Source organism: Bufo bufo, chromosome 10 (genome assembly GCF_905171765.1).
Source record: "Bufo bufo chromosome 10, aBufBuf1.1, whole genome shotgun sequence".
Classification (NCBI taxonomy): Eukaryota; Metazoa; Chordata; class Amphibia; order Anura; family Bufonidae; genus Bufo; species Bufo bufo.
In genome coordinates this window covers 62,506,181-62,532,641 of record NC_053398.1, presented here as the reverse complement: position 1 = coordinate 62,532,641, position 26,461 = coordinate 62,506,181, and the positions used below count along the sequence as shown (strand labels likewise).

The 26,461-nt window shown below is 42.8% G+C and overlaps 1 protein-coding gene across 1 annotated transcript in view; it reads left to right on the top strand.

Annotated features, from left to right (window-relative positions):
* The window catches only part of BSCL2 (BSCL2 lipid droplet biogenesis associated, seipin), a 94,187-nt gene that overhangs the window by 46,405 nt on the left and 21,321 nt on the right, over window positions 1–26,461 (top strand). Inside the window, exons 4-8 of the mRNA XM_040409023.1 lie at window positions 1,647–1,790; window positions 1,889–2,023; window positions 2,876–2,973; window positions 22,347–22,470; window positions 22,553–22,625. Of these exons, the coding sequence (XP_040264957.1) occupies window positions 1,647–1,790; window positions 1,889–2,023; window positions 2,876–2,973; window positions 22,347–22,470; window positions 22,553–22,625 (574 nt within the window). The remainder of the gene's footprint in view (window positions 1–1,646; window positions 1,791–1,888; window positions 2,024–2,875; window positions 2,974–22,346; window positions 22,471–22,552; window positions 22,626–26,461) is intronic.

Here is a 26,461-nt window from a genome sequence, read left to right as displayed (position 1 = left end):
ATTTATGACATGTTCGTACCCAGTAGGACCCACCCAAACATTTAATGGCACAAGCATGTTGGAAACTACAATGCCATTTCTGTTGAAAACTTGCAATTTTCATTTTTCAATCTGCTGTGCCTTCACAGTTATAAAAAAAAAAAAAAAAAAAAAATGGGTTCAATAATTGTCTCCAAAATGGGGTATCTTCTTGGAGATTCTATTTTTTATTTCACCCCAGAGCCTTTACAGTTGTCAGCACACGCGCCAAATTGCCTCTTAAAATGTGCATGCTGCTCTTTCACTCCTGTGCCATCTCGTACATTCAGGCAGAAGAGTAGGGCCACATGTAGGGTGTTTCTACAACTGCGAAACACAGCATAATAAGAGGGCTTACTTTTCACACTGGCATACAATGTGGACGACATATTGGGCTCTGAAATGGCATATCTGGAAACATTGTAGTTTTCACTTTGCACTAAATTAATTTTGGCAAAACACCAGTGGTTTCAAAATATGCCTGACACCCCTTGGTAAATTCTGTGAGGGGTGTTTCTATAATTTGGTCACTTCTTGCTGATTGAATTTTTTATTTAAAGAGCCTCTGTCAGCACGATAAATGCTAATAAACCAGACATACTGGCTGGTAGGGCTCATCATGCAGAGGCCTCATGCACACGACCGTTGTGTGTTTTGGGGTCCGCAAATTGCGGATCCGCAAAACACGGATGGTGTCGGTGTGCGTTCCGCAATTGACAAGAATAGGACGGGTTATATATATATTTTTTTTTTTTCGGAACGGAGCAACGGATGCAGACAGCGCACGGAGTGCTGTCCGCATCTTTTGCGGCCCCATTGAAGTGAATGGGTCCGCATCTGAGCCGCCAAAACTGCCTTTGATGCGGACCAAAACAACGGTCGTGTGCATGAGGCCTGATTAAAAGGATACCTTTCTTTTGTCTGTATGCTAAACAGCTGCAGAGATATCTGAGTTTTTACTTATATGCAAACGAGCACGGTGGAGCACTAGGAGCTGAATCCTGGGAGCACTGCTTTGTAACCCCCCTGTTCTCTGCACACTCCCCCCTCCCCTTGATTGACAGGGGTAGACATCAGCATGCTGAGGGCAGAGCTGTGTCCTAGCAAGTACATATCATATATACTAATTACTATAGTTTAATGGGTGGTTTCTGTTATGTAAGCCCCTCAAAGTGACTTCAGAACTGAATTGGTCCTTAAAAAATTGAAATTTTGAAAAATTCTTTCTAAAAATTTTAAACCTTCCTTCTAATGTCCTAAAAAATAAATTGACATTTAGAAAAGTATGGCAATATAAAGTAGACATATGGCAAATGTTCATTAATAACTATTTTGTGAGGTATCGCTGTCTCTTACAAGCAGAGATATTTGGATTTAGAAAATTGTGAATTTTTCAATTTTCTGTAAATTTGGTTTTATTCTTTAATAAACGTATAGAATCAAATTTTCCACTAGCATGAAGTACAATGTGTCATGAGAAAACATTCTCAGAATTGTTGGTTAAGTAAAAGCTTCCAAAGTTTTTAACACAGTGACGTCAGATTTGCAAATATTGTCCTGGTTCGTAAGGTGAAAACGTATTGTATTTGGATGTATTCTTACTCTTCACCCTGCTTCCTCTCCATTAGGTACTTAGGTATGGGCAGCCGTATCGTTTAACCCTAGAGCTTCATGTACCTGAGTCTACAGTCAATCAAGACCTTGGGATGTTCATGGTTTCAATGTCGTTTTACACCAAAGGGGGAAAGGAGATTTTTTACACTGCTCGATCTGTGAGTTACTGATGTTAGTGCCTGATATGTGACTTTTCGAGGTTTTTATTATGCAATTATTTCATCTTGTCGTCCTTGTCACAATAATATCTCAACAGGCAATGCTGCACTACAAGTCCCCTCTCCTGAAAACATTAGAGACTCTGGCCACGTTTCCTTTGTTGCTGATGGGGTTTTCTGAGCAGAAGCAAACTCTTGAAGTTGAGCTGCACTCTGAATATCGTGAAGATTCGGTTAGTATAGTTAGAGAGACGTTTTTCTAATCCTCTTCTTCTTTAGGCCCCTTTCACACGAGCGAGTTTTCTGTGCGGGTACAATACGTGACGTGAACGCATAGCACCCGCACTGAATCCTGACCCATTCATTTCAATGGGTCTGTGTACATGACCGGTTTTATTTTACGCATCAGTTCTGCGTTGCGTGAAAAACGCAGCATGTTTGTTTTTTTACACAGGCCTGTCCCCATAGAAGTGAAGAACGCATTGTATCCGGAGGCAGGTGCAGATGCAATGCATTTTTCACTGATGGTCACTAGATGTTTGTAAACCTTCAGTTGTTTTTTTTTTTTTTATCACACGCGTGAAAAACGCATCAAAACACATTGCACTCGCGCGGAAAAAACTGAACGCAATCGCAGACAAAACTGACTGAACTTGCTTGCAAAATGGTTTCACTAAACGCATCTGGACCTAATCCGTCACACTCGTGTGATAGAGGCCTTAGAGTCTAACCTTTAATGTCAGGGGCTTTTACTTCTCAGTATTTTGTAGTAGCTTATTTTTCTCTGTTAAAAGTTTTTTCCCCACAAAGGACATGTACATTAGGTCAAAAGCTGTATGATCCCTGGAACCCTCCCTACTAGACCACTGCTCCATTCAAACTCCTCCTTACTGGGTATATGAGACTCAATTCTAGTGATCGAGGGGGCTCCCAGGGATCATCTGTTTATTGCCTATCCTGTGGATATATGGTGGTAAATATCCTTTGTGGGAAGACACTTTGAACCGGCTTAATTTTTATCTTTCTTATTTTACAATCTTCCACTACAATTTTTTTTTTTCATCATTGGCCTACTCTCTTTACAGTATGTCCCAACCACTGGGGCAGTGATACAAGTGCAGAGTGTCCACATACAAATATACAGTGCTGAGCTCCGGGTCCATGCACATTTTACTGGTCTAAGGTGAGTTATATTACTGTTTATATCTGATATTACTCTTGCTTTTTAAAGGGGTTGTTTCAAACTGAGAGGGACAGAGTTCTTGAACTTAGATGCCTTTATCACTGTGGCAACTTGCTATGTGATGTGCCTAAGCCAAGGCATGTCAGCACTGTTCAAGTTTGTGTCCCGGTATTTGGGAGAACAACAACAAACTGGAATAACAGCAAGAGGTGCACATAGGTGAACCTCTGCACGGATGGGATTATATGATTGTGTTCCATGCTGTACTGCAAGTGAATTTGGATGTCGCATCCTAAGCCTAAGGTGGCAAACAGTGTCTATATAAACCATCAGAAGGCATTTGCATGACATTGATCCATGAGCCAGATGTCCAGTTTCAGCTGTTCCACAGTCCTCATGCCACCGCTCTCAAAGGCTATCATGGTGCACAACAAGATGACAGTAGAGGCTGGAATGGAGGTCTGTCCTATTCAGCAATGAGTCCCACTTTTGTCTTTGATATAATGATAGCTTGAAACTGGTCTGGAGGCCATGTGGGAAACGCCATGAAAAGGCCTACAACAAGGTAACGTCACGCCAGTTTTACTCCTGGGATTATGATATGGGTTGGCATAATGTGCGGTAGTCGGACCCCTCTAGTCTTCATTTCAGGTATACTAACAGCTCAGCGTTGCATTGATTTGGTCATAAAACCAGTTGTACAGCCATTTCTCTATAGTGTCCCAGGAGCAGTTTTTCAACAGGACAACGCCAGGCTGCTCGTGCTACTGTGAGGTGCCTGCGTGGCCTAAACATGCTACCATGGTCTGCAACGTCTCCCATCAAGAAACATTAAGGATGTCATTGTCCGGCAATTGCAAAGGGAGCTTCCAGCAGCGGATCTTGCATGCCCACGTGCATTGAGCGTGACAGAACGTTCCTCATACCACCATTAAAGGGGTTATCAGACTTAAATAAATCTATTCTAATTGCATTTATTGTAGACCAGTGAAAGATTCTTAAAATCACTTTCATTACCTATCTATCACTGTTTGGCCAGTTCAGTTCAGGGTCATGTTACACCTGACGTCAGTAAGCCTGCTCTGCTGGTGACGTCTCGTTTACAAGCTTCTCCCTGCTTGAGGGAGTGTCCAGGCTCTGTAAACGAAACGTCAGAGCCTCTGGTGCCCTCCCCCCTCCAGCTCTCCTCACACTGCCCGGCTCTGCTCTGCTGGTGACGTCTCGTTTACAAGCTTCTCTCTGCTTGAGGGAGTGTCCAGGCTCTGTAAACGAAACGTCAGAGCCTCTGGTGCCCTCCCCCCTCCAGCTCTCCTCACACTGCCCGGCTCTGCTCTGCTGGTGACGTCTCGTTTACAAGCTTCTCTCTGCTTGAGGGAGTGTCCAGGCTCTGTAAACGAAACGTCAGAGCCTCTGGTGCCCTCCCCCCTCCAGCTCTCCTCACACTGCCCGGCTCTGCTCTGCTGGTGACGTCTCGTTTACAAGCTTCTCTCTGCTTGAGGGAGTGTCCAGGCTCTGTAAACGAGACGTCAGAGCCTCTGGTGCCCTCCCCCCTCCAGCTTTCCTCACACTGCCCGGCTCTGCTCTGCTGGTGACGTTTCGTTTACAGCCGTCTCCCTGCTTGAGGGAGTGTCCAGGCTCTGTAAACGAGACGTCAGAGCCTCTGGTGCCCTTCCCCCTCCAGCTCTTGTCACTGCCTCGGCACTGCTATGCGATCGCTCATGTGCAGTACAAACCAGAGCCGAGGTGATCTCCAGCAGCACAGGGTATGTTTGTCCCTCCTGCATTCACTGGGGCTAGAGGTGGCAGTTTGTAAACGTCCCCCCCCCCCCCACTAGTACACATTCAACACCCCCTGGGAAATATAAATAAATTATTGGCCATCATTATTATAATCATCATCATCATTATTCAGCTATATAAAATCCTTATCTGCCACCAATATATGGATTTATCTAAGCAATATCCATATTGAATATATATTTGAATAATATAGATATTGCTTAGATACAGATAATGCTAATGATATTTTCACACTAGCGGCAGGACATATCCGACAGGCTGTTCACCCTATCGGATCCGCACCTGGATCCGTCTACAAATGCTGTCACTTGTCACACTGATCGGCGGATCCAGCAGGCACGCAGCTCCGACGACGGAGCTGCCTTGCGGATCCGGCGTTGCAAAACAACTGAAGGACGGATCCGCCCTTCCGGTCTGCGCATGTGCAGAACATGAAAAATGTGAAAGACTGCAAGAGGGATCCGTCCATCCGCATGACAAGCGGATAGACGGATCCGTTATTGCAATGCATTTCTAGACGGATCCGCACCTGGATCCGTCTACAAATGCTGTCAGTTGTCACACTGATTGGCAGATCCGGCGGGCAGCTCCGACGATGGAACTGCCTGCCGGATCACACTAACGCTAGTGTGAAAGTACCATAAAAAGTCGAAAATCCAGGACTTTTAGTCAAGTGGCCGCTCGCTGTGCACTGCCGTGCTGCGCCATAGCTCCACCACCATCCCCTTTATAGTCAATGGGGACAGAGCGGCAGTCCAGCGGCACGGCAAAATAGCGGCTGGCCGGATCAGACAGGGTGAACAGCCTGTTGGATCGATCCTGCCTCTAGTGTGAAAGTAGCCTAAGGCTGGGTTCACACTTGAGCGTTTTACAGCGCGTTCAAACGCGCTGTAAAACGCTCAACACATGAAAACCAATGCTTCCCTATGGCCCTGGTTCTCACTTGAGCGTTTTACAGCGCTGAAAAACGCGCTGTAAAACGCCCTACGCTCAAACAAGTACTTGAGCTTCTTTGGGGCGTTTTGACGCGCGTTTGTGGCCATAGGACATTGCAGTCAATCACACAAACGCGCGTCAAACGCGTGTTTACTATTGCAAAAAACGCGCGTCAAAAACGCGCGTTAAACGCGCATATCAAAGACGCTCAGGTCTGAACCCAGCCTTAGGCTCCATTCACACATCCGCAAATGGGTCTACATTTGTTCTGCAATTTTGCGGAATGGGTGCAGACCCATTCATTTTCTATGGTGATGGAATTTGGAATTAGTGCAAATACGTCCTCCTTGATATACTGTAATAACAGAAAGAAAATTTTTAGACTAGAAACAAAACCAAACATGAAAGAAATGTATGTAAAATAACATAACTTACACTGTACAGCTGCAATGTGACAGGAAGATCTTCTGCCCTGTGTGTATGTATTTATTTATTTTTATGCAAAGTGCAGAGCAGGGTGAGGGGAAGGTCAGGTTGTTCACGCCCAGAAATATTCATGAGGCAGAGCTCAGGCTTTGTTACACGCCCCCTCAGCATGTACTTCAGCATGTAAACAAAGCAATGACAGGACCATGAAAAGGTGCAAATATGGGTTTTAACTTAAGCTTAACCAAATTATATGTATATCCTGATGGATTTTAAGTGTTTTTTTTATTTTTATTAACTCAGATAACCCCTTTAATAACCTCATTGATAGCATGCCAAGACGTGCAAGTGTGTGTATTTATACGAGTGACGCTCATACTCGATATTCAATAAACTGAGAGGTTTTGAATATTTTTTTATCTTTTGCATATTACTAACATGTCTATTGACTTTTCCTTCTTGGTTGTGCGACATATATTCACCACCCCTGCCATTTCCAGCACTGCTGCCTCAGTGAACCTCTGGCGTGTATTTCTAGGCAGCAGCAGTTACATAGCTGTTTATGACACAGGACCTCTGCAGCCGATCACTGTTTTAGCAGTTTTGTGCTGTATACCGCTGAGGTCAGTCTCAATACTTATCATAGTTTCCAGTGCTGCTGCTGAGGTCCTCAGCTCCGGGTACAGCAGTGACGTAGCCTACTACAATGTGCTGCAGCCTGTAAACCTAAACTGGAGCTACGGACCTGAGCAGCAGCAGCACTGCAAACTCTTAAGTGCTGTTTATATATGTTCTTTTTCTGTCACTTTTTTAGGCACCTTAAGGATGCAGCTCTTAGTTATGAATACCTTTTGATATGTAAAAAAAGATTTTTACATGTGTTTAATGGTTACATTGGAGTACAAAAAATTTGACTCAAATCTCCCTGATATTCAGTTTACAACTTGTTCCTAGTTTCAGATTTTTCTCATGTGGATGTGTCCTTCTCAGTAACAATGTCTGTGTCCAGGATGTTTCTGCCTTCTCCCTGCAAACTGCGTTGTGTGTACTTTCCTATCTACAGCTTGTGTCATCTAGTAACATAACATATCTGCTCTCCTCTATACACATCTGCAGTGTACAACCTCCCACTGCTATCTCTGTGACTGAGAGTTGGGAGGGGGAGAGCAGAGAGCTATCAGAAACGGGAGCACCACCACCAGTTAGGTGAAGGACACTCCGCAGAAGGAATATATTAGAATTTTTTTAAATGATGACTATTTAGAAACTTTCTAAGTTTTGTATTTTTTTTTCATCTGGGTTACAAAAGCCATAACAGATTTATTTTTTTAATCATCTTAGGCTACTTTCACACTAATGTTTCTATTTTCCGGTATTGAGATCTGTCTTAGGTTCTCAATACCAGAAAAAAAACAACGCTTCAGTTTTGTCCCCCTTAATAGTCAATGGGGACAGAACGGAATGCTCCAAAATGCGTTCCGTTTGGTTGCGTTCCCATACCGGAGAGAAAACCTCAGCATGCTGCGTTTTTTTTTTTTCGTCAAGGGATGCGGAGCAAGACAGATCCGTCATGACCCACAATGAAAGTCAATGGGGACAGATCCGTTTACCTCTGACGCAATAGAAAACTGATCCGTCCCCCATTGACTTTCAGTGGAGTTCATGACAGATCCGTCTTGGCTATGTTACAGGTAATACAAACGGATCTGTTCATAACGGATGCAGATGGTTGTATTATCAGTAACGGAAGCGTTTTTGCTGAACCCTTCCAGATCCAGCAAAAATGCTAGCGTGAAAGTAGCCTTAGCCTTTTTTTTTTTCATTGGCAACATTTCAGAGTAGGTGTAACTTTTCCTTAATTGTTTCTGAGCGGAACTGGGGAAAGTATTTTTTGCTTTAATTTATATTAAACTTGATTAACCTTTTTTGGCATGGTCTAGTGCAGGGATTGGCAAACTGTTGTAAAACTGCAACTCCCAGTATGCCCAGTCTGCCTACAGCAGAGGATGATGGGATTTGTAGTTTTAAAACAGCTGGAGAGCTGCAGTTTGCCCATCACTGGTCTAGTGGATACATAGCTGTATTAGGATCTTTGTTTGGCTCTGGGCAGATGTGACCTCACATCGGTGGCTCAGTGTGCATCGCAGGGTGAGAGAGAAACTCAAACTAAAACTTCACTTTAAACACCTTCCCACATGTAAAATATAACTTTTTAATAACTTTTAAAATTTAAGCTCAAATCAAGCCCAGATCAAGTAGGTCTTACGGTACATCAAAATAGCACACTTGATATCTCCAACAGCAAAAACTGATAATGTCATTGATGCTACTCACGGTTTGTAGAGATCTCAGCGTTTTAGTAGAGATGTTTGGCCCCTGAGGATAGTAGATGATGATCTGAGGTATATAATTAACAGGGAGAAAAAGACCGGGATATACAGACACAAAAGTTCCTATTCTTTCCCTATTAAGCCCTTCCTAATACTCAGCCTAGGGACACCCCTTAATGGTAGGGGTTACCTGTCCTCGTGCCTAGTCTGCAGGTCACCTACTCACACCTTTTAGTAATAACATATCACTGGCAGATAACAAATGCTGAGAAGATTGCTATAAGTGTACCAAACAAAGGCAATTTAAATAAAAAAATAAGGAAAAAAATATGCACAAAAAGGAAATCCCGACGCAGCGTTTCCCCACTAACAAAAAATACTGGTTTGTCAGGGGATTAAATCACATACAGTCAGGTCCATAAATATTGGGACATCGACACAATTCTAACATGAAACTAACAGGATGTGCTTTAACTGCAGACTGTCAGCTTTAATTTGAGGGTATTTACATCCAAATCAGGTGAACGGTGTAGGAATTACAACAGTTTCCATATGTGCCTCCCACTTGTTAAGGAACCAAAAGTAATGGGACAATTGGCTTCTCAGCTGTTCCATGGCCAGGTGTGTGTTGTTCCCTCATTATCCCAATTACAATGAGCAGATAAAAGGTCCAGAGTTCATTTCCAGTCTATTTGCATTTGGAGTCTGTTGCTGTCAACTCTCAAGATGAGATCCAAAGAGCTATCACTATCAGTGAAGCAAGCCATCATTAGGCTGAAAAAACAAAACAAGACAAAAACACAGAAATATAGTGGCAATTCTGGAGGAGCTGCTCAACCCCTAACACTATAGCGTGTTTTTTTATTGGGGGAGCATGTGGACCGCAGCAATCGACTATCCCCAGCAAAATATGCATACAATGGAGGATGTCGGCACGGTCCACATGCACCACAAAGGCATCCTACACAAAATGAAGCATCGTGCGGATGAAAATCTAATCATATAAATCACAGAAAGAATGCACCAAACCAGAATTGCCACTATATTTCTGTGTTTTTGTCTTGTCTTATATGTAGTGTATGTGCCTTTTACCTGGCATTCAAACACTCTTTTGCACCTGTTAACCTCCATCACATGGTCTGATATGGGTGTGGCTTACAGTCTTGCTTTGTTCACATTGCACTAGTTGTCCTGCTAGGCGGTTGTGTGAAAGCTTGGCTGTGAGCTGGATTACATCACCTTCAGACCTTGTTCACACCATAGGTAGCGTAGTGGTAGGACCCCTTGCCATGCTGAGTGACCGTGACGTGGTGCATGATGGGCTCCGATATTTTCCTGACAGGAATATATTTGCGAAAGTCTCAGCTTTTAATATCTGCATTTATGACTAGCCAGTATAGTCAGTGGCATATCCGTTTGGTGCATTCTTTCTGTGATTTATATGAAAAAACAAAACAAACCCATCAGAGAGATGGCAAAAACATTAGGCGTGGCCAAAACAACTGTTTGGAACATTCTTAAAAAGAAGGAACACACTGGTGAGCTCAGCAACGCCAAAAGACCGGGAAGACCACGGAAAACAACTGTGGTGGATGACCGAAAAATTCTTTCCCTGGTGAAGAAAACACCCTTCACAACAGTTGGCCAGATCAAGAACACTCTCCAGGAGGTAGATGTATGTGTGTCAAAGTCAACAATCAAGAGAAGACTTCACCAGAGTGAATACAGATGGCTCACCACAAGATCTCAACCATTGATGAGCCTCAAAAACAGGAAGGCCAGATTAGAGTTTGCCAAACGAAATCTAAAAAAGCCTTCACAGTTCTGGAACAACATCCTATGGACAGATGAGACCAAGATCAACTTGTACCAGAGTAATGAGTAGGAAAGGAACTGCTCATGATCCTAAGCATGCCACCTCATCAGTGAAGCATGGTGGTGGTAGTGTCATGGCGTGGGCATGTATGGCTGCCAATGGAACTGGTTCTTTTATATTTATTGATGATGTGACTGCTGACAAAAGCAGCAGGATGAATTCTCAAATGTTTCGGGCAATATTATCTGCTCATATTCAGCCAAATGCTTCAGAACTCATTGGACGGCGCTTCACAGTGCAGATGGACAATGACCCAAGGCATACTGCAAAAGCAACCAAAGAGTTTTTTAAGGGAAAGAAGTGGAATGTTATGCAATGGCCAAGTCAATCACCTGACCTGAATCCGATTGAGCATGCATTTCACTTGCTGAAGACAAAACTGAAGGGAAAATGCCCCAAGAACAAGCAGGAACTGAAGACAGTTGCAGTAGAGGCCTGGCAGAGCATCACCAGGGATGAAACCCAGCGTCTGGTGATGTCTATGTGTTACAGACTTCAGGCTGTAATTGACTGCAAAGGATTTACAACCAAGTATTAAAAAGTGAAAGTTTGATTTATGATTATTATTCTGTCCCATTACTTTTGGTCCCGTAACAAGTGGGAGGCACATATGCAAGCTGTTGTAATTGCTACACCGTTCACCTGATTTGGATGTAAATACCCTCACATTAAAGCTGACAGTCTGCAGTTAAAGCTTATCTTGTTCGTTTCATTTAAAATCCATTGTGGTGGTGTATAGAGCCAAAAATGCTAGAATTGTGTTGATGTCCCAATATTTATGGACCTGACTGTATATCACTTGGGCAGAGTCTCAAGGTACCACTGCCTATCTATCATATAAGGACCCACTGGGAGACTTGGCTATGATGTAGGCTTCTTAGGTGGCAGGTGTCTGTGTTACATTCAACTCTGGCGCCCTAAATACCATACACCCCCTTTAGCTCCACCCCCCTACTCCCCCTGCCCATATGCGTTCCACAGGCGCCAAACTGGAAGTTGCAACACCGGAAGTGCTGTCTGGAACGCATATGCGTTCCACAGACGGGAACCAAACAGGGCACTATCGCTGTACACATATGCATGTGATATATGCAAATGTGGTCTCGATGGACAATATGTGGAGTGCAACATATGTGATAAGGATTACCGCGTGGTAAGTATTAAACGATAAATATTACGATGGATCTTTCTGATCCGATAGCTCTGACTAGGGCTTGCATTCACAATACTAGAGCCTATATTTACAGATATACAGATATACAGATATACAGAGGTATAGGTGAGAAAGAGAGAGAGCAACACGGGATGGGGATATATTCCAGTGTAAATAATGTGAGCCAGAGACGGGTGAACCTAGCTAGAGGAAACTCCCAAATGACAGTTGTTCATTAAGACCCTCTGGATTTTAAGTTCTCAATCTATAAATCCATTGGCACTCCCTCTGCAATATTTTTCTATCCCAATCACCCTTACGTGGGGAGGGGGGGGGATAACTTCAATAGATTGGAATTTTAATGAGCTTGGGTCCCCCTCATGAAATTCCTGAACATGATTGGCCACTGGTGTATCCCTTTTATGTTTGATATCGCTGATGTGTTCACCAATTCTCCTTCTCAATTCTCTTTTGGTCTTCCCTACATAATTTAGGGGGCATTGGGAGGTGATGAGGTAAACTACTCCACATGTTCTACAGTTAGAGAAATCCCTTATATCATAGATCCTTCCTGTAGAGACACTCTTGAATGTCTTAGATGTTGAAATAAAGGGGCACGCCACACATCAACTACATTTAAAGGTCCCCAAAGGCCTATCCAGCCACGTACCTGCGGACCTTGGTTTCGTGTACATACTATGTACCAAGCGATCTTTGCTGGATTTCCCCCTCCTAAAAGTTATTGCTGGTCTAGATGGTAGTATGTGCATTAAATCACAATCTGTCTGCAAGATACTAAGGAAACATTGGGGTATCTTAAAGACTTTCTCATGGCATTATCATATGTGCCAATTGTCCTCATTATCCCTTCTTGTGGCTCCTTTTTCCGGGGTCTCAGGAATTCATTCCTGTCTGTGGAGATGGAGTGTTTAAATGCCCCTTTGTGTGTCTCCTCCGGATACCCCCTCTTTAGAAATTTACTTTTCAGATCCTCGATGGTTCAACAAAGGTGGAAGTACTAGTACAAATCCTCCTGACATGTATATATTGGTATTCCTTTCTTTAGGGGTTTAGGATGGAAACTGCCCAGTGAAGCAGGCTATTTGTAGCTGTAGGTTTTCTAAAAGTTTCTTTATGAAGCATGCCTTCCTTTTTAGAAATTTCTAAGAAAGAAATCTCACTATCACTGATTTCATATGTGAAGCGAAGGCCAATGGGATTCCAATTCGATTTGAAGGCATCCTCTGGACCATCCCATAAAGCAAAGATGTCATCTATATATCTCCCCCACAGGAGGATATGAGTGGTCCAGGGATTCTCCACCTCACTGAAAACTAGACGATCCTCCCACCAGCCCAGGAGCAAATTGGTATATGTAGGCGCACAGGGGCTACCGATTGCCGTGCCCCTGAGCTGGTTGTAGAATACAGACTCAAAGAGAAAAAGTTGAGTCAAAATGTATTTTAGGAGAGACAGGACAAAAGTTAGGCCCCTTGCAGACGAGCGTGTCCGGATGCGTTGCGGCAAACCCGCGCGATTAGGTACCCAATTGCAAGTGACCCCATTTTGGAAAGAAGACACACCAAGGTATTTCGTGATGGGCATAGTGAGTTCATGGAAGTTTTTATTTTTTGTCACAAGTTAGTGGAATATGAGACTTTGTAAGAAAAAAAAAAAAAAATATCATAATTTTCCGCTAACTTGTGACAAAAAATAAAAAATTCTAGGAACTCGCCATGCCCCTCACGGAATACCTTGGGTGTCTTCTTTCCAAAATGGGGTCACTTGTGGGGTAGTTATACTGCCCTGGCATTTTAGGGGCCCTAATGCGTGAGAAGTAGTTTGAAATCAAAATCTGTAAAAAATGCCCTGTGAAATCCGAAAGGTGCTCTTTGGAATGTGGGCCCCTTTGCCCACCTAGGCTGCAAAAAAGTGTCACACATCTGGTATCGCCGTACTCGGAAGAAGTAGGGCAATGTGTTTTGGGGTGTCTTTTTACATATTCCCATGCTGGGTGAGAGAAATATCTTGGCAAACGACAACTTTTCCCATTTTCTTTGTACAAAGTTGACATTTGACCAAGATATTTATCTCACCCAGCATGGGTATATGTAAAATGACACCCCAAAACACATTGCCCAACTTCTCCTGAGTACGGAGATACCACATGTTTTTACACTTTTTTGCAGCCTAGATGCACAAAGGGGCCCAAATTCCTTTTATGAGGGCATTTTTAGACATTTGGATCCCAGACTTCTTCTCACGCTTTAGGGCCCCTAAAATGCCAGGGCAGTATAAATACCCCACATGTGACCCCATTTTGGAAAGAAGACACCCCAAGGTATTCAATGAGGGGCATGGCGAGTTCATTGGGTATCGCTGCGTTCGTAAAAACCTGCTCTATAAAAATATTGCTGTTAAAAAAAAAAAATAATAATAATAATAAACTGCCAAAATAGCCATTTTGTTTGGTCACCTGTACCAATAAAAATGTAAATTCTTCCTGCAAAAAAAGAGCCCCTGCACAAGACGATCGGCAGAAAAATAAAAGAAATGTAGCTTTCAGAACATGAAGACACACAAACATTTATTTTTGTTTTCAAAAATGCTTTATTATGTAAGGGTACTTTCACACTTGCGTTAAACTTTTCCGGTATTGAGTTCCATCCTAGGGGCTCGATATCGGAAAAAAAACTGATCAGTTTTATCCTAATGCATTATGAATTGAGAGCAATCCGTTCTTTTTTTTTTTTTTTTTTTTAATCAAATCTTTTAATTTGAGATCAATTTTTCGTTTTACATGTAAACAAAAGTAATAACACACATAAACCCACCCCGAACCCTCCCCCAGCCCCAAAGTCCAGGTGCAGTCCATCACCGAAAAAGTCCACAGCATATTGCAGATTACAATCCAATTCACAATTAAACCACAAGCACACCAGCTCATACTTATTACTTCATAAAGTACACTGCTCAAAAAAATAAAGGGAACACTTAAACAACACAATGTAACTCCAAGTCAATCACACTTCTGTGAAATCAAACTGTCCACTTAGGAAGCAACACTGAGTGACAATCAATTTCACATGCTGTTGTGCAAATGGGATAAACAACAGGTGGAAATTATAGGCAATTAGCACGACTTCTCAGTTCCTATGCTTCCTGGCTGATGTTTTGGTCACTTTTGAATGCTGGTGGTGCTTTCACTCTAGTGGTAGCATGAGACAGAGTCTACAACCCACACAAGTGGCTCAGGTAGTGCAGCTTATCCAGGATGGCACATCAATGCGAGCTGTGGCAAGAAGGTTTGCTGTGTCTGTCAGCGTACTGTCCAGAGCATGGAGGCGCTACCAGGAGACAGGCCAGTACATCAGGAGACCGTAGGAGGGCAACAACCCAGCAGCAGGACCGCTACCTCTGCCTTTGTGCAAGGAGGAACAGGAGGAGCACTGCCAGAGCCCTGCAAAATGACCTCCAGCAGGCCACAAATGTGCATGTGTCTGCTCAAACGGTCAGAAACAGACTCCATGAGGGCCCGACGTCCACAGGTGGGGGTTGTGCTTACAGCGCAACACTGTGCAGGACGTTTGGCATTTGCAAGAGAACACCAAGATTGGCAAATTCGCCACTGGCGCCCTGTGCTCTTCACAGATGAAAGCAGGTTCACACTGAGCACATGTGACAGACGTGACAGAGTCTGGAGACGCAGTGGAGAACGTTCTGCTGCCTGCAACATCCTCCAGCATGACCGGTTTGGCATTGGGTCAGTAATTGTGTGGGGTGGCATTTCTTTGGAGGGCCGCACAGCCCTCCATGTGCTCGCCAGAGGTATCCTGACTGCCATTAGGTACCGAGATGAGATCCTCAGACCCCTTGTGAGACCATATGCTGGTGCGGTTGGCCCTGGGTTCCTCCTAATGCAAGACAATGCTAGACCTAATGTGGCTGGAGTGTGTCAGCAGTTCCTGCAAGACGAAGGCATTGATGCTATGGACTGGCCCGCCCGTTCCCCAGACCTGAATCCAATTGAGCACATCTGGGACATCATGTCTCGCTCTATCCACCAACGTCACGTTGCACCGCAGACTGTCCAGGAGTTGGCAGATGCTTTAGTCCAGGTCTGGGAGGAGATCCCTCAGGAGACCGTCCGCCACCTCATCAGGAGCATGCACAGGCGTTGTAGGGAGGTCATACAGGCACGTGGAGGCCACACACACTACTGAGCCTCATTTCGACTTGTTTTAAGGACATTTCATCAAAGTTGGATCAGCCTGTAGTGTGTTTTTCCACTTTAATTTTGAGTGTGACTCCAAATCCAGACCTCCATGGGTTGAAAAATTTGATTTCCATTTTTAAATTTTTGTGTGATTTTGTTGTCAGCACATTCAACTATGTAAAGAACAAAGTATTTCAGAAGAATATTTAATTAACTCAGATCTAGGATATGTTATTTTTGTGTTCCCTTTATTTTTTTGAGCAGTGTACATTATACCCATTTTTCTTTTTTATTGCCTATGACTTCCACTCCCCTTTCCATTCCCAATCCTCTGTACTAAATGGTAAGATGAAAGTGTTCAATCCATGTATACCATATTTTATTAAACTTTTTGTTATTTCCCCTCTTTTGATAAACATATCTTTCGAGTTGTACCAAGGTGTGTGTTGTTATTAATTCACTTAGCTCCGGTGGATTATGAGCTATCCAATGGGACGCTATCCTCTTCCTAACCTGATACAGAATGCGTTGAATTGCCAACTTGACCTCTCTGGATTCTGACACTTCCCCAACATATCCCAATATGCATAATAGAGGAGAACGTTCAATCGAGACCTTATAAACCTTCACAATGAGATCTACCACCTCATTCCAATATCTGCGTAGACGCGGACAGTTCCACATTAAGTGTATTAAGTCAGCCGACGAAGCACCACATCTTGGACATGTATCATCTGCACGAAATCCTATTCTATATAACATTTTCGGAGTCCTATATACCCTGTGGAGCAGCAGCAATTGGGAAACCCTATGAGCCTCGCTCACCGCTATATCAGGAAAATCAGCTAGCACCTTTTCCCATTGGTCTTCCTTCAATCCTGGTATGAGAGCAATCCGTTCAGTATGTGTCAGGATGTCTTCAGTTCAGTCACTGTATGGTTTTTAGACTGAGAAAATACAGTAGCATGCTGCAGTATTTTCTCCGTCCAAATTTCTGGAACACTTGCCGGAATGCCGGATCCGGCATTATTTTCCATTTGAAATACGTTAATGCCAGATCTGGCCCCAAGTTTTCCAGAAAAACGGATCCGGTTTTGCGGTCTGTGCATACGCAGACCTTTAAAAATGTGAAAAAGATAAATACCGGATGCTTTTTTCCAGATGACAACCGGAGAGACTGATCCGGTATTGCAATGCATTTGTGAGACTGATCTGCATCCGGATCAGTCTACAAATGGTATCCGTTTGCATACAGATTGCCAGATGCGGCAATCTGTTCCGGCGACGGAACTGCCTGCCGGAATCCAACAACGCAAGTGTGAAAGTACCCTTAAAATGAAACAAAAAAAAATACACATATTTGATATTGTCGCGTCCGTATCAACCTGCTCTATAAAAGCAACACATGATCTATCCTGTCAGGAGAACTCCGTAAAAAAAACAAAAAATAAAAACTGCCACAAGAGCCATTTTTTGGTTACCTTGCCTCACAAAAGCGTAATATTGAGCCATCAAAAATCAGATGTACCCCAAAATAGTAACAATAAAACTGTCACCTCATCCCGTAGTTTACAAAATGGGGTCGCTTTTTGGGAGTTTCTACTCTAGGGGTGCATAAGGGGGTTTTCAAATTTGACATGGCAACTTAAATCTATCCCAGTGAAATCTGCCCTTTAAAATTCATATGGCGCCTCTGCACCCTGTCGTGTGCCCGTACAGCAGTTTACGACCACATATATGGTGTTTCTGTAAACTGCAGAAGCTGGGTAATAAATATAGAGTTTTCTTAGGCTGTTGAACCTTGCTGTGTTACAGGGAAAATAGATTAAAATGGAAAATCTGAAAAAAAAAAGTGACATTTTGAAATTTTACCTCCATTTTCCTTTTTCTTGTGGAACACCTAAAGGGTTAACAAAGTTTGTAAAAATCAGTTTTTAATAACTTGAGGGGTGTAGTTTCTAAAATGTGGTAATTTATGGGTGGTTTCTACTATTTAAGCCCCACAAAGTGACTTCATAACTGAACTGGTCCTTAAAGTGGGTTTTGGAATTTTTCTTAAAAATTTTAAGAATTGCTTCTAACGTCCTAAAAAAATAAAATGATGTTTACAAAATGATGCCAACATGAAGTAGACATCTGGGAAATGTATAGTAACAACTATTTTATGAGGTATCGCAATCTGCTTTAAAAGCAGAGACCTTCAAATTTCAAAAATTTCTGTAAATTTTGGAATTTTTTATAAATAAAGGTGAAACGTATTGACTTAAATTTACCACTAACATGAAGTACAATATGTTGTTTTTTGTGGAAGGGCTGATGATACCTGGGCAGTTGCCCATCAAAGTACCAGAGGACCCAAGGCTTCTTGGGTTGAAGGGTTGATCGGTTTATGCAGATAATCCAGTAGTCGTAGTGTAGGCAGTGTGCCATAATCACATCTCCTGAAAGCCTGTTCCATGCATAAGATACCAGTGCCTAAAACTGTCTGAGGTCACAGTTCCATGTAAAGAGAGGGGCCAGGAACAGGACAGGTGGGGGATTGGTGAGATTTGTTTGCTTTTGTGGGCCACGTTCACATCAGCGTTTAGCTTTCCGTTTTTCAGAGCTGTCAGGCAGGGGGGAAAAAAACAATTTTAGACGGGAGAAAAAGTACTTTTTTCAGGACTTTCTTCCTGTCAAAAATAACTGATCTCTGACAGAAGTGACACAAACTTATAACTCTTAATTGATGCACAAAATAACGGCTCCGTTTTTTTTCTGTTCTTTTGAGTTATCCGAGGAACATGAAGCGAAACGGTGATGTGAACTTATTTCGACAATTATCACAATTTATCCTTTTTTGCCTCCTTTTTAAAAAATTGTTTTTCCAATTGTTAAATTGTAAAAAAAATGTTTTTAGTGATATATGACATACACTAATTGACAAAAAAAATAATGCACCAAGAAGGAGTTGTTGGAATTGAATGAAACTTTATGACTGTAATGATATATGTAAGTGATTACAATATTAGAGAAAAAGGATAAGTTTATTGGGGAAAACTGTACAATTGAAAGGAAGCTCTAATGTCCTGTTGGGCCACCTGGATACAGAATGATATGGTTGGGCATGGAGGCATACAGGTTCTGTATGATATCCTGCAGCACATATGTCCACATATTGTACATTGTGTCTGGGCCTGCAGATATGGCATACTTGTAGGTTGCAGAAGCTGCTATCCATAGCAGTCCAGGTTTCTCATTCACGACACTACTGCAAACAAAAACTATGGTGGCTGGCTGTCAATGGCAGGACACAGAATGGGTGCCATGACACAAAATATCCTTCTGCTTGGTGACTGAAATTGTTCTGGGCAGAGACGGGTGCATAATGAAGATGCCACCTGTGTCTGGATGGTGAACAACAAAACTATAGGAGCTGCTTGTGTTTGTCAGCGGATCAAATGTTGGTCTGTCTGGACCACCTGGAGCCTGTTTGCTTTGTGTGCAAGACCCCACATAACTACCACTTCCAACATCTCCTAACGGCTAGGTTTAATTAATTAAAGCGACGATCCTGATTCTCTCAGTCCAATGATGCACCCCCAAGTCTGTCAACTGGGAAAAATGTCTGCAAATGCGTCAGAGGCATGTCTAGTAGTCAAGAGGTACACTATTCGAAAGTATGCTCCGAGCTTTTTTTTTATTTTATTTTTTATATAGGGCAGCAATGGAATCACTTTTCCATCCTCTTGTGACGAGACCCAGAGTCTGTAATCATTTACATATCTGCCTGAGACATAACTGCATACTGAGTCCTGCATCTAACATTTCTATCTTTCATTATAGTGGTTTTCCGAGAGTTTATAACCGATGACCTATCCTCAGGATAGGTCATCAGTGTCTGGCTCCCGGGTGTCGGACCTCCACCAATCGGCGCTCCTATGAGCGCTGTGGCCTCCTTACAGCTTTTCCTAGGCCAGTGGCATCGTGTTCATCTGTCACATGGCCCAGGAGCAGCTCAGCCCTATAGACGTGAATGGGGCTGAGCTGCAATACAATGAACAGCGCTGTGCTTGATGAGCACAGAGAAGGCCATGGTGCTCACGGGGGTTCTGGTGCCTTCTCAAACAGCTGATCTGCAGGGGTTCTGGGTTTTGAACCCCCACTGGTCACATACTGAGGCTAGATCATCAGTATTAACCTCCTCAGGACCGCCGTACGCAGGATTGCGTCTTTGCGGCGGCCCTGCTCTTCTGGGTGGACGCGCCGGCGCGTCCTCTCGCGAGACGCGAGATTTCCTGTGAACGCGCACACACAGGCGCGCGCGTTCACAGGATCGGAAGGTAAGAGAATGGATCTCCAGCCTGCCAGCGGCGATCGTTCGCTGGCAGGCTGGAGATGTGATTTTTTAACCCCTAACAGGTATATTAGACACTGTTTTGATAACAGCGTCTAATATACCTGCTACCTGGTCCTCTGGTGGTCCCCTTTGTTTGGATCGACCACCAGAGGACACAGGTAGCTCAGTAAAGTAGCACCAAACACCACTACACTACACTACACCCCCCCCCTGTCACTTATTAACCCCTTATCAACCACTGATCACCCCATATAGACTCCCTGATCACCCCCCTGTCATTGATTACCCCCCTGTCATTGATCACCCCCCTGTAAAGCTCCATTCAGATGTCCGCATGATTTTTACGGATCCACTGATAGATGGATCGGATCCGCAAAACGCATACGGACGTCTGAATGGAGCCTTACAGGGGCGTGATCAATGACTGTGGTGATCACCCCATATACACTCCCTGATCACCCCTCTGTCATTGATTACCCCCCTGTCATTGATCGCCCCCCTGTAAAGCTCCATTCAGACGTCCGCATGATTTTTACGGATCCACTGATAGATGGATCGGATCCGCAAAACGCATACGGATGTCTGAATGGAGCCTTACAGGGGCGTGATCAATGACTGGGGTGATCACCCCATATAGACTCCCTGATCACCCCCCTGTCATTGATCACCTCCCCCTGTCAGGCTGCATTCAGATGTCCGTATGATTTTTACGGATCCACGGATACATGGATCGGATCCGCAAAACACATACGGACATCTGAATGGAGCCTTACAGGGGCGTGATCAATGACAGGGGGGTGATCACCCCATATAGACTCCCTGATCACCCCCCTGTCATTGATCACCCCCCTGTCATTGATCACTCCTCTGTAAGGCTCCATTCAGACATTTTTTTTGGCCCAAGTTAGCGGAAATTATTATTTTTTTTTTTCTTACAAAGTCTCATATTCCACTAACTTGTGTCAAAAAATAAAATCTCACATGAACTCACCATACCCCTCACGGAATCCAAATGCGTAAAAATTTTTAGACATTTATATTCCAGACTTCTTCTCACGCTTTATGGCCCCTAAAATGCCAGGGCAGTATAAATACCCCACAAGTGACCCCATTTCGGAAAGAAGACACCCCCAGGTATTCCGTGAGGGGCATATTGAGTCCATGAAAGATTGAAATTTTTGTCCCAAGTTAGCGGAAAGGGAGACTTTGTGAGAAAAAAAAAAAATCTAATTCTAGGGGCCCAAATGTGGGGTAGTTATACTGCCAAGATATTTATCTCACCCAGCATGGGTATATGTAAAATGACACACCAAAACACATTCCCCAACTTCTCCTGAGTACGGCGATACCACATGTGTGGCACTTTTTTGCAGCCTAGGTGGGCAAAGGGGCCCACATTCCAAAGAGCACCTTTCGGATTTCACCGGTCATTTTTTACACATTTTGATTTCAAACTACTTACCACACATTTGGGCCCCTAGAATGCCAGGGCAGTATAACTACCCCACAAGTGACCCCATTTTGGAAAGAAGACACCCCAAGGTATTCGCTGATGGGCATAGTGAGTTCATAGAAGTTTTTTATTTTTTGTCACAAGTTAGTGGAATATGAGACTTTGTAAGAAAAAAAAATCATCATTTTCCACTAACTTGTGACAAAAAATAAAAAGTTCTATGAACTCACTATGCCCATCAGCGAATACCTTAGGGTGTCTACTTTCAGAAATGGGGTCATTTGTGGGGTGTTTGTACTGTCTGGGCATTGTAGAACCTCAGGAAACATGACAGGTGCTCAGAAAGTCAGAGCTGCTTCAAAATGCGGAAATTCACATTTTTGTACCATAGTTTGTAAACGCTATAACTTTTACCCAAACCATTTTTTTTTTTTACCCAAACATTTTTTTTTTATCAAAGACATGTAGAACAATAAATTTAGAGCAAAATTTATATATGGATGTCGTTGTTTTTGCAAAATTTTACAACTGAAAGTGAAAAAGTTCATTTTTTTTGCAAAAAAATCGTTACATTTCGATTAATAACAAAAAAAGTAAGTGTCAGCAGCAATGAAATACCACCAAATGAAAGCTCTATTAGTGAGAAGAAAAGGAGGTAAAATTCATTTGGGTGGTAAGTTGCATTACCGAGCAATAAACGGTGAAAGTAGGGTAGGTCAGAAGTGTAAAAAGTGGCCTGGTCTTTAAGGGTGTTTAAGCTATGGGGGCTGAGGTGGTTAAAGTCCTGGAAACCAATTTTAAGTATTCACTAGCTAATTTCCTGTTCTCTGTCATCTGTTTGCAGGTATATACTGTATAATTACCCAGTCATTTCTGCTATAATTGGCATAACCAGCAACTTTGTCTTTATGAGTGTCCTAGTGTTGCTCAGCTATCTGCAGTTTGCATTTGGAAGATCTCGTAGCAGGGTGAGTGCGGCATAAAGTAAGGAAAGCGGCATCCAAAGGATGCAGAGTGATTGTATGACTACATTACTGCTTTTCTCTGCAGGCTGGCAACCGGATACAGAGTGGCACTGAAACAGAGAGATCTGAGACCCAAGAAGGCAGAGTTTCTCAGACAGGTAAGGCCACATGTTACTAATCAAGGTGGCAATAATAGAAGTCGAGGCAGATATAATGTCTCTGCCAAGTATGGAACATCTCGATAATCCTAAAAGGCAAATGTTTCTGTATACAAGAACGGTATGTGTATTTTTTGTTGTGGTTTTCTTTTATAGCTACAACTGTTTTTGTACAGAAAGAACGCAGTCCAGATGCGATTTCCAGGTTCACAATATTGATGGCAGTCTACTTGGTAGTGGATGGTGTGGGTTATTGCAGCTCTGTCCTATTCATGTGAATAAAACCTTTCCTTCTGTTTTATTGATCACACATCTTTTGTGCGGTTGCCATAATATTCCAAAAATTGCTGCGGTTTTGGAAGGGGTTTTCAAGGAACTCAATATTGATGACCTATCTTCAGGATTTGTCATCAGTCGCTGATTGAGGATCCAACACTGCACACCTGCTGTTTGACCATTTTCAGATCTTCTGTTTTCAAATTTCTTGGCAGTTTTTTTGTCTTTTTGCTATGATTACTGTAAAAGCTGTTTTATAAATTGCAGTCTAATGAATATTGTGCACTGTGAATAGAGCTAGAATAGAGTACAGCCTTAAAGTAACATTCTGATAGGATAACCTTTTTAGAAAAGAGGCAGAGTGGGTTAAGGGCTCATGCACCCGATCGGGCCGACAGCAGCTCACCTGAAATGAACTGACTGTCTCAGTGTTTTAAGGCTGCTTTCACACTAGCGTGAATATTTTCCGGTATTGAGATCCATCATAAGGTCTCAGTACTGGAAAAAAAAGCTTCCGTTTTGTCCCCATTCATTGTCAATCGGGACAAAACGTAACTGAACAGAACGGAGGGCTCCAAAATGCATTCTGTTCCGTTCTCATACCGGAGAGCAAACCGCAGCATGCTTTCTATCCTGGTATGTGGAGCAAGACAAATCCGTCATGACCCACAATGCAACTCAATAGGGACGGATCCGTTTTCTCTGACACAATAGAAAACTGATTCGTCCCCCATTGACTTTCAATGGAGTTCATGACGGATCTGTCTTGGCAATGTTATAGATAATACAACCAGATACGGATGCAGATGGTTGTATTAATTATCAGTAACGGAAAAGTTTTTGCTGAACCCTTCCAGATCCAGCAAAAACGCTAGTGTGAAAGTAGCCTAAGACATTCTGTTCATATCTGATTGTGGCTCTCTTGTTCTGAACTGTGAGATCCTCTGCCTGGTCTTCTTGACCTCACTAAGCCATCGACTGACTCCCTGGTCCTTGGGCAAAATGTTGAATGATTAGCTAAATTTGGTCAATAACAACTGAAATGTACCCACCTAGCTAATCACATTATTAGAATGCAAAGATCAGCTGTCTGTCACTGAGAAGCGTGAACAGTCACAATAACTTTTCAAACAATGGTCAGTCAAAATTGCCCATCTCAACCAACTTGTCTTATGGGTATGGGCATCTTTACTTTGTCATCTGTGAAATCTGCCACAAGCTACATTTGACCACCACAGCTAAATATTGTAAATTAATATGTCATCACTAGATGGCAGAATTTCTTTAATTTTAAATGTTTTCGCCTCATGAAGTGTGTTATGATGTATGTTCTCCCATGATGGGGGAAAAGGTTTTACAATTTACCAGCTCTGGTCCAGAAGGAAAGTCTCTAAGTAAATGTAGAGCAGTGACATTAGTCAGTAATTTATACAGAGCCAAGAAGTTTTTTTTTTTTTTTTTTCCCCAGATATTTTGCATGTGAAACCACTGTTTTATGAAGATTAAAAAAAAGGGGGGAAAATGCACAAAATGGTATGTGTGTTTGTATATTCCCTAATACAAGTTTTGAAGTGGTAAAGTAGCATTTGTGGTGTAGGAACACTGACCCTTTTACTTAATCTTAAAGGGGTGATCCAGGAAAAGATACTTATGATTTATCCTCAGGATAGGCCATCCGTATCAGATCTGCCGGAGTGAGACACCTGGGCCCCCGTTGTTCAGCTGTTTGAAGAGGATTTTAGTGCTGTGGCCTCTTCCTAGGCCAGTGACATCATTCTACATTGGTCACTTGGCCTAGCTGCAGCTCAGCCTCATTCAAATCAATGAGACTGAGCTGCAATACCAATCACTGCCACTATACAATGTATGGCGCTGTGCTTGAAAAGCTGCTGGGAGCCTGCATGTATCACCAGAGCTTCTGTGAACGCAGCGGCTCCCTGAAACAGCTGATCAGTTGGGGTTCCTGGACTTGGACCACTGCTGATAATGATGACCCATCCTGAGGATAAGTCATCATTATCTTTTCTAGGATAATCCATTTAAACATTTCCTTCTAAAATAAAAAAGATAAGTTCTATAATTTTTCATCATGTCTGATATCCAAGGATGCATCTAAAGTTCTTAGACTTCTGTATGGCAAATCTTTGTAATTCATTGGTACATCTCTGGCTTTGGCATAATAACTAGGAATCTTGTTGTTTGATACACAAGTCCTGATATACAACACATCTGTGCCCACTTTTTTATTTATTTAACTATCTTTGTAGAACAAATGCAATAATAAAACAATACAAGTAACAGCATATACACAAACGCATCTGAGTCATTTAGTCATTATGCAACACATGACCTACATAGGACAGATGTCAGGAATAATACAGAGTCATATCCTGAAGAAAATGAGATCATATTTCCATGAACAAGCTAATAGCCTCATACTGTCACTCGGGACCTGGAGTATAAAGCTGACGTAGAATGAACGGAGTTCGTAAAGAGGAGCACTATGATTCCCATATCTTGGAAAACTTGGAAGCATATCCCCTATGCTTATAGTCAATATTCTCATATGGAATGAACATATTTACTAGAGCCTTCCATTAAAATAGAAAAGGGTTTCTATCCCCCATCCATCAAAGCACAATCGCTTTTTCACTGTAGAAAAAAGGTTTCACGGATAAAGATCCTGATATAATGGAGATATGTGTAACTTCATCTAGAATACCAGATAGATGTATGGATGAGTAGAAAAAGGAAGAATCAGAAATTCAGTTAGGAAATTAATGACTTCCTCCCACATTGAATGCTATGTACATCTTTGGGGGCAATTTTTTTTTAAAATTTGTAGATTGTACTCATTAGTAGATTGCACCCTTTATAAAAAAAAATTGGAGCCCTTTTGTCTGCACAGTGCTGAGTTTAGTAGCAGGATCTGAATTTCCTCTCTGCTTCGTCAGCCAGCTCACCTGATGGGCTTCTGATCTCTGACCTTTATAAACGCTCATTATAGCTCAATTCTTATTTTACTGATCAGGGTTCATGCACAAGAATGTAGCCGATACTGGCTGTGTGCCTTCCGTATTTTGTGGAACAAAGAGTCTAGCCCATAGTAGCTAGACGCTACGTGGACAAGAATAGGACATGTACTATATTTTCCCTTTCATCCTCCACGACGGCACATACCATGAGATGACCCTCCTCCCACCAGGTTGTGACAGGAAGCAAATAAATTAGATCCTCCTCCAGCTCCACCTCAGTGTCTTCGTGTCCCTTCCAGGTGAGAGAGGATGCAGCATTTGCTGCTGTTCCAGATCTGTGTAGGGCAATACAGGCCTGGGTGAAATATCTGGGAGCCAACCATGCGGGATGTTTAACAGTATTTACTGTGTTACCTTGCCTCTTATTCTCCTGTCTCTCCTTGGCGTGGACAGGACAGAGGCCTGGTGACCAGACACTCAGGGAGTTCCTCCAGTGTATGGTATTCACCGCTTTACCGGGACACCCGGCTCCAGCAGCAGATGTCATGCAGGGGGCCTAATCCAGTAGGCCCACACATTGCCTGT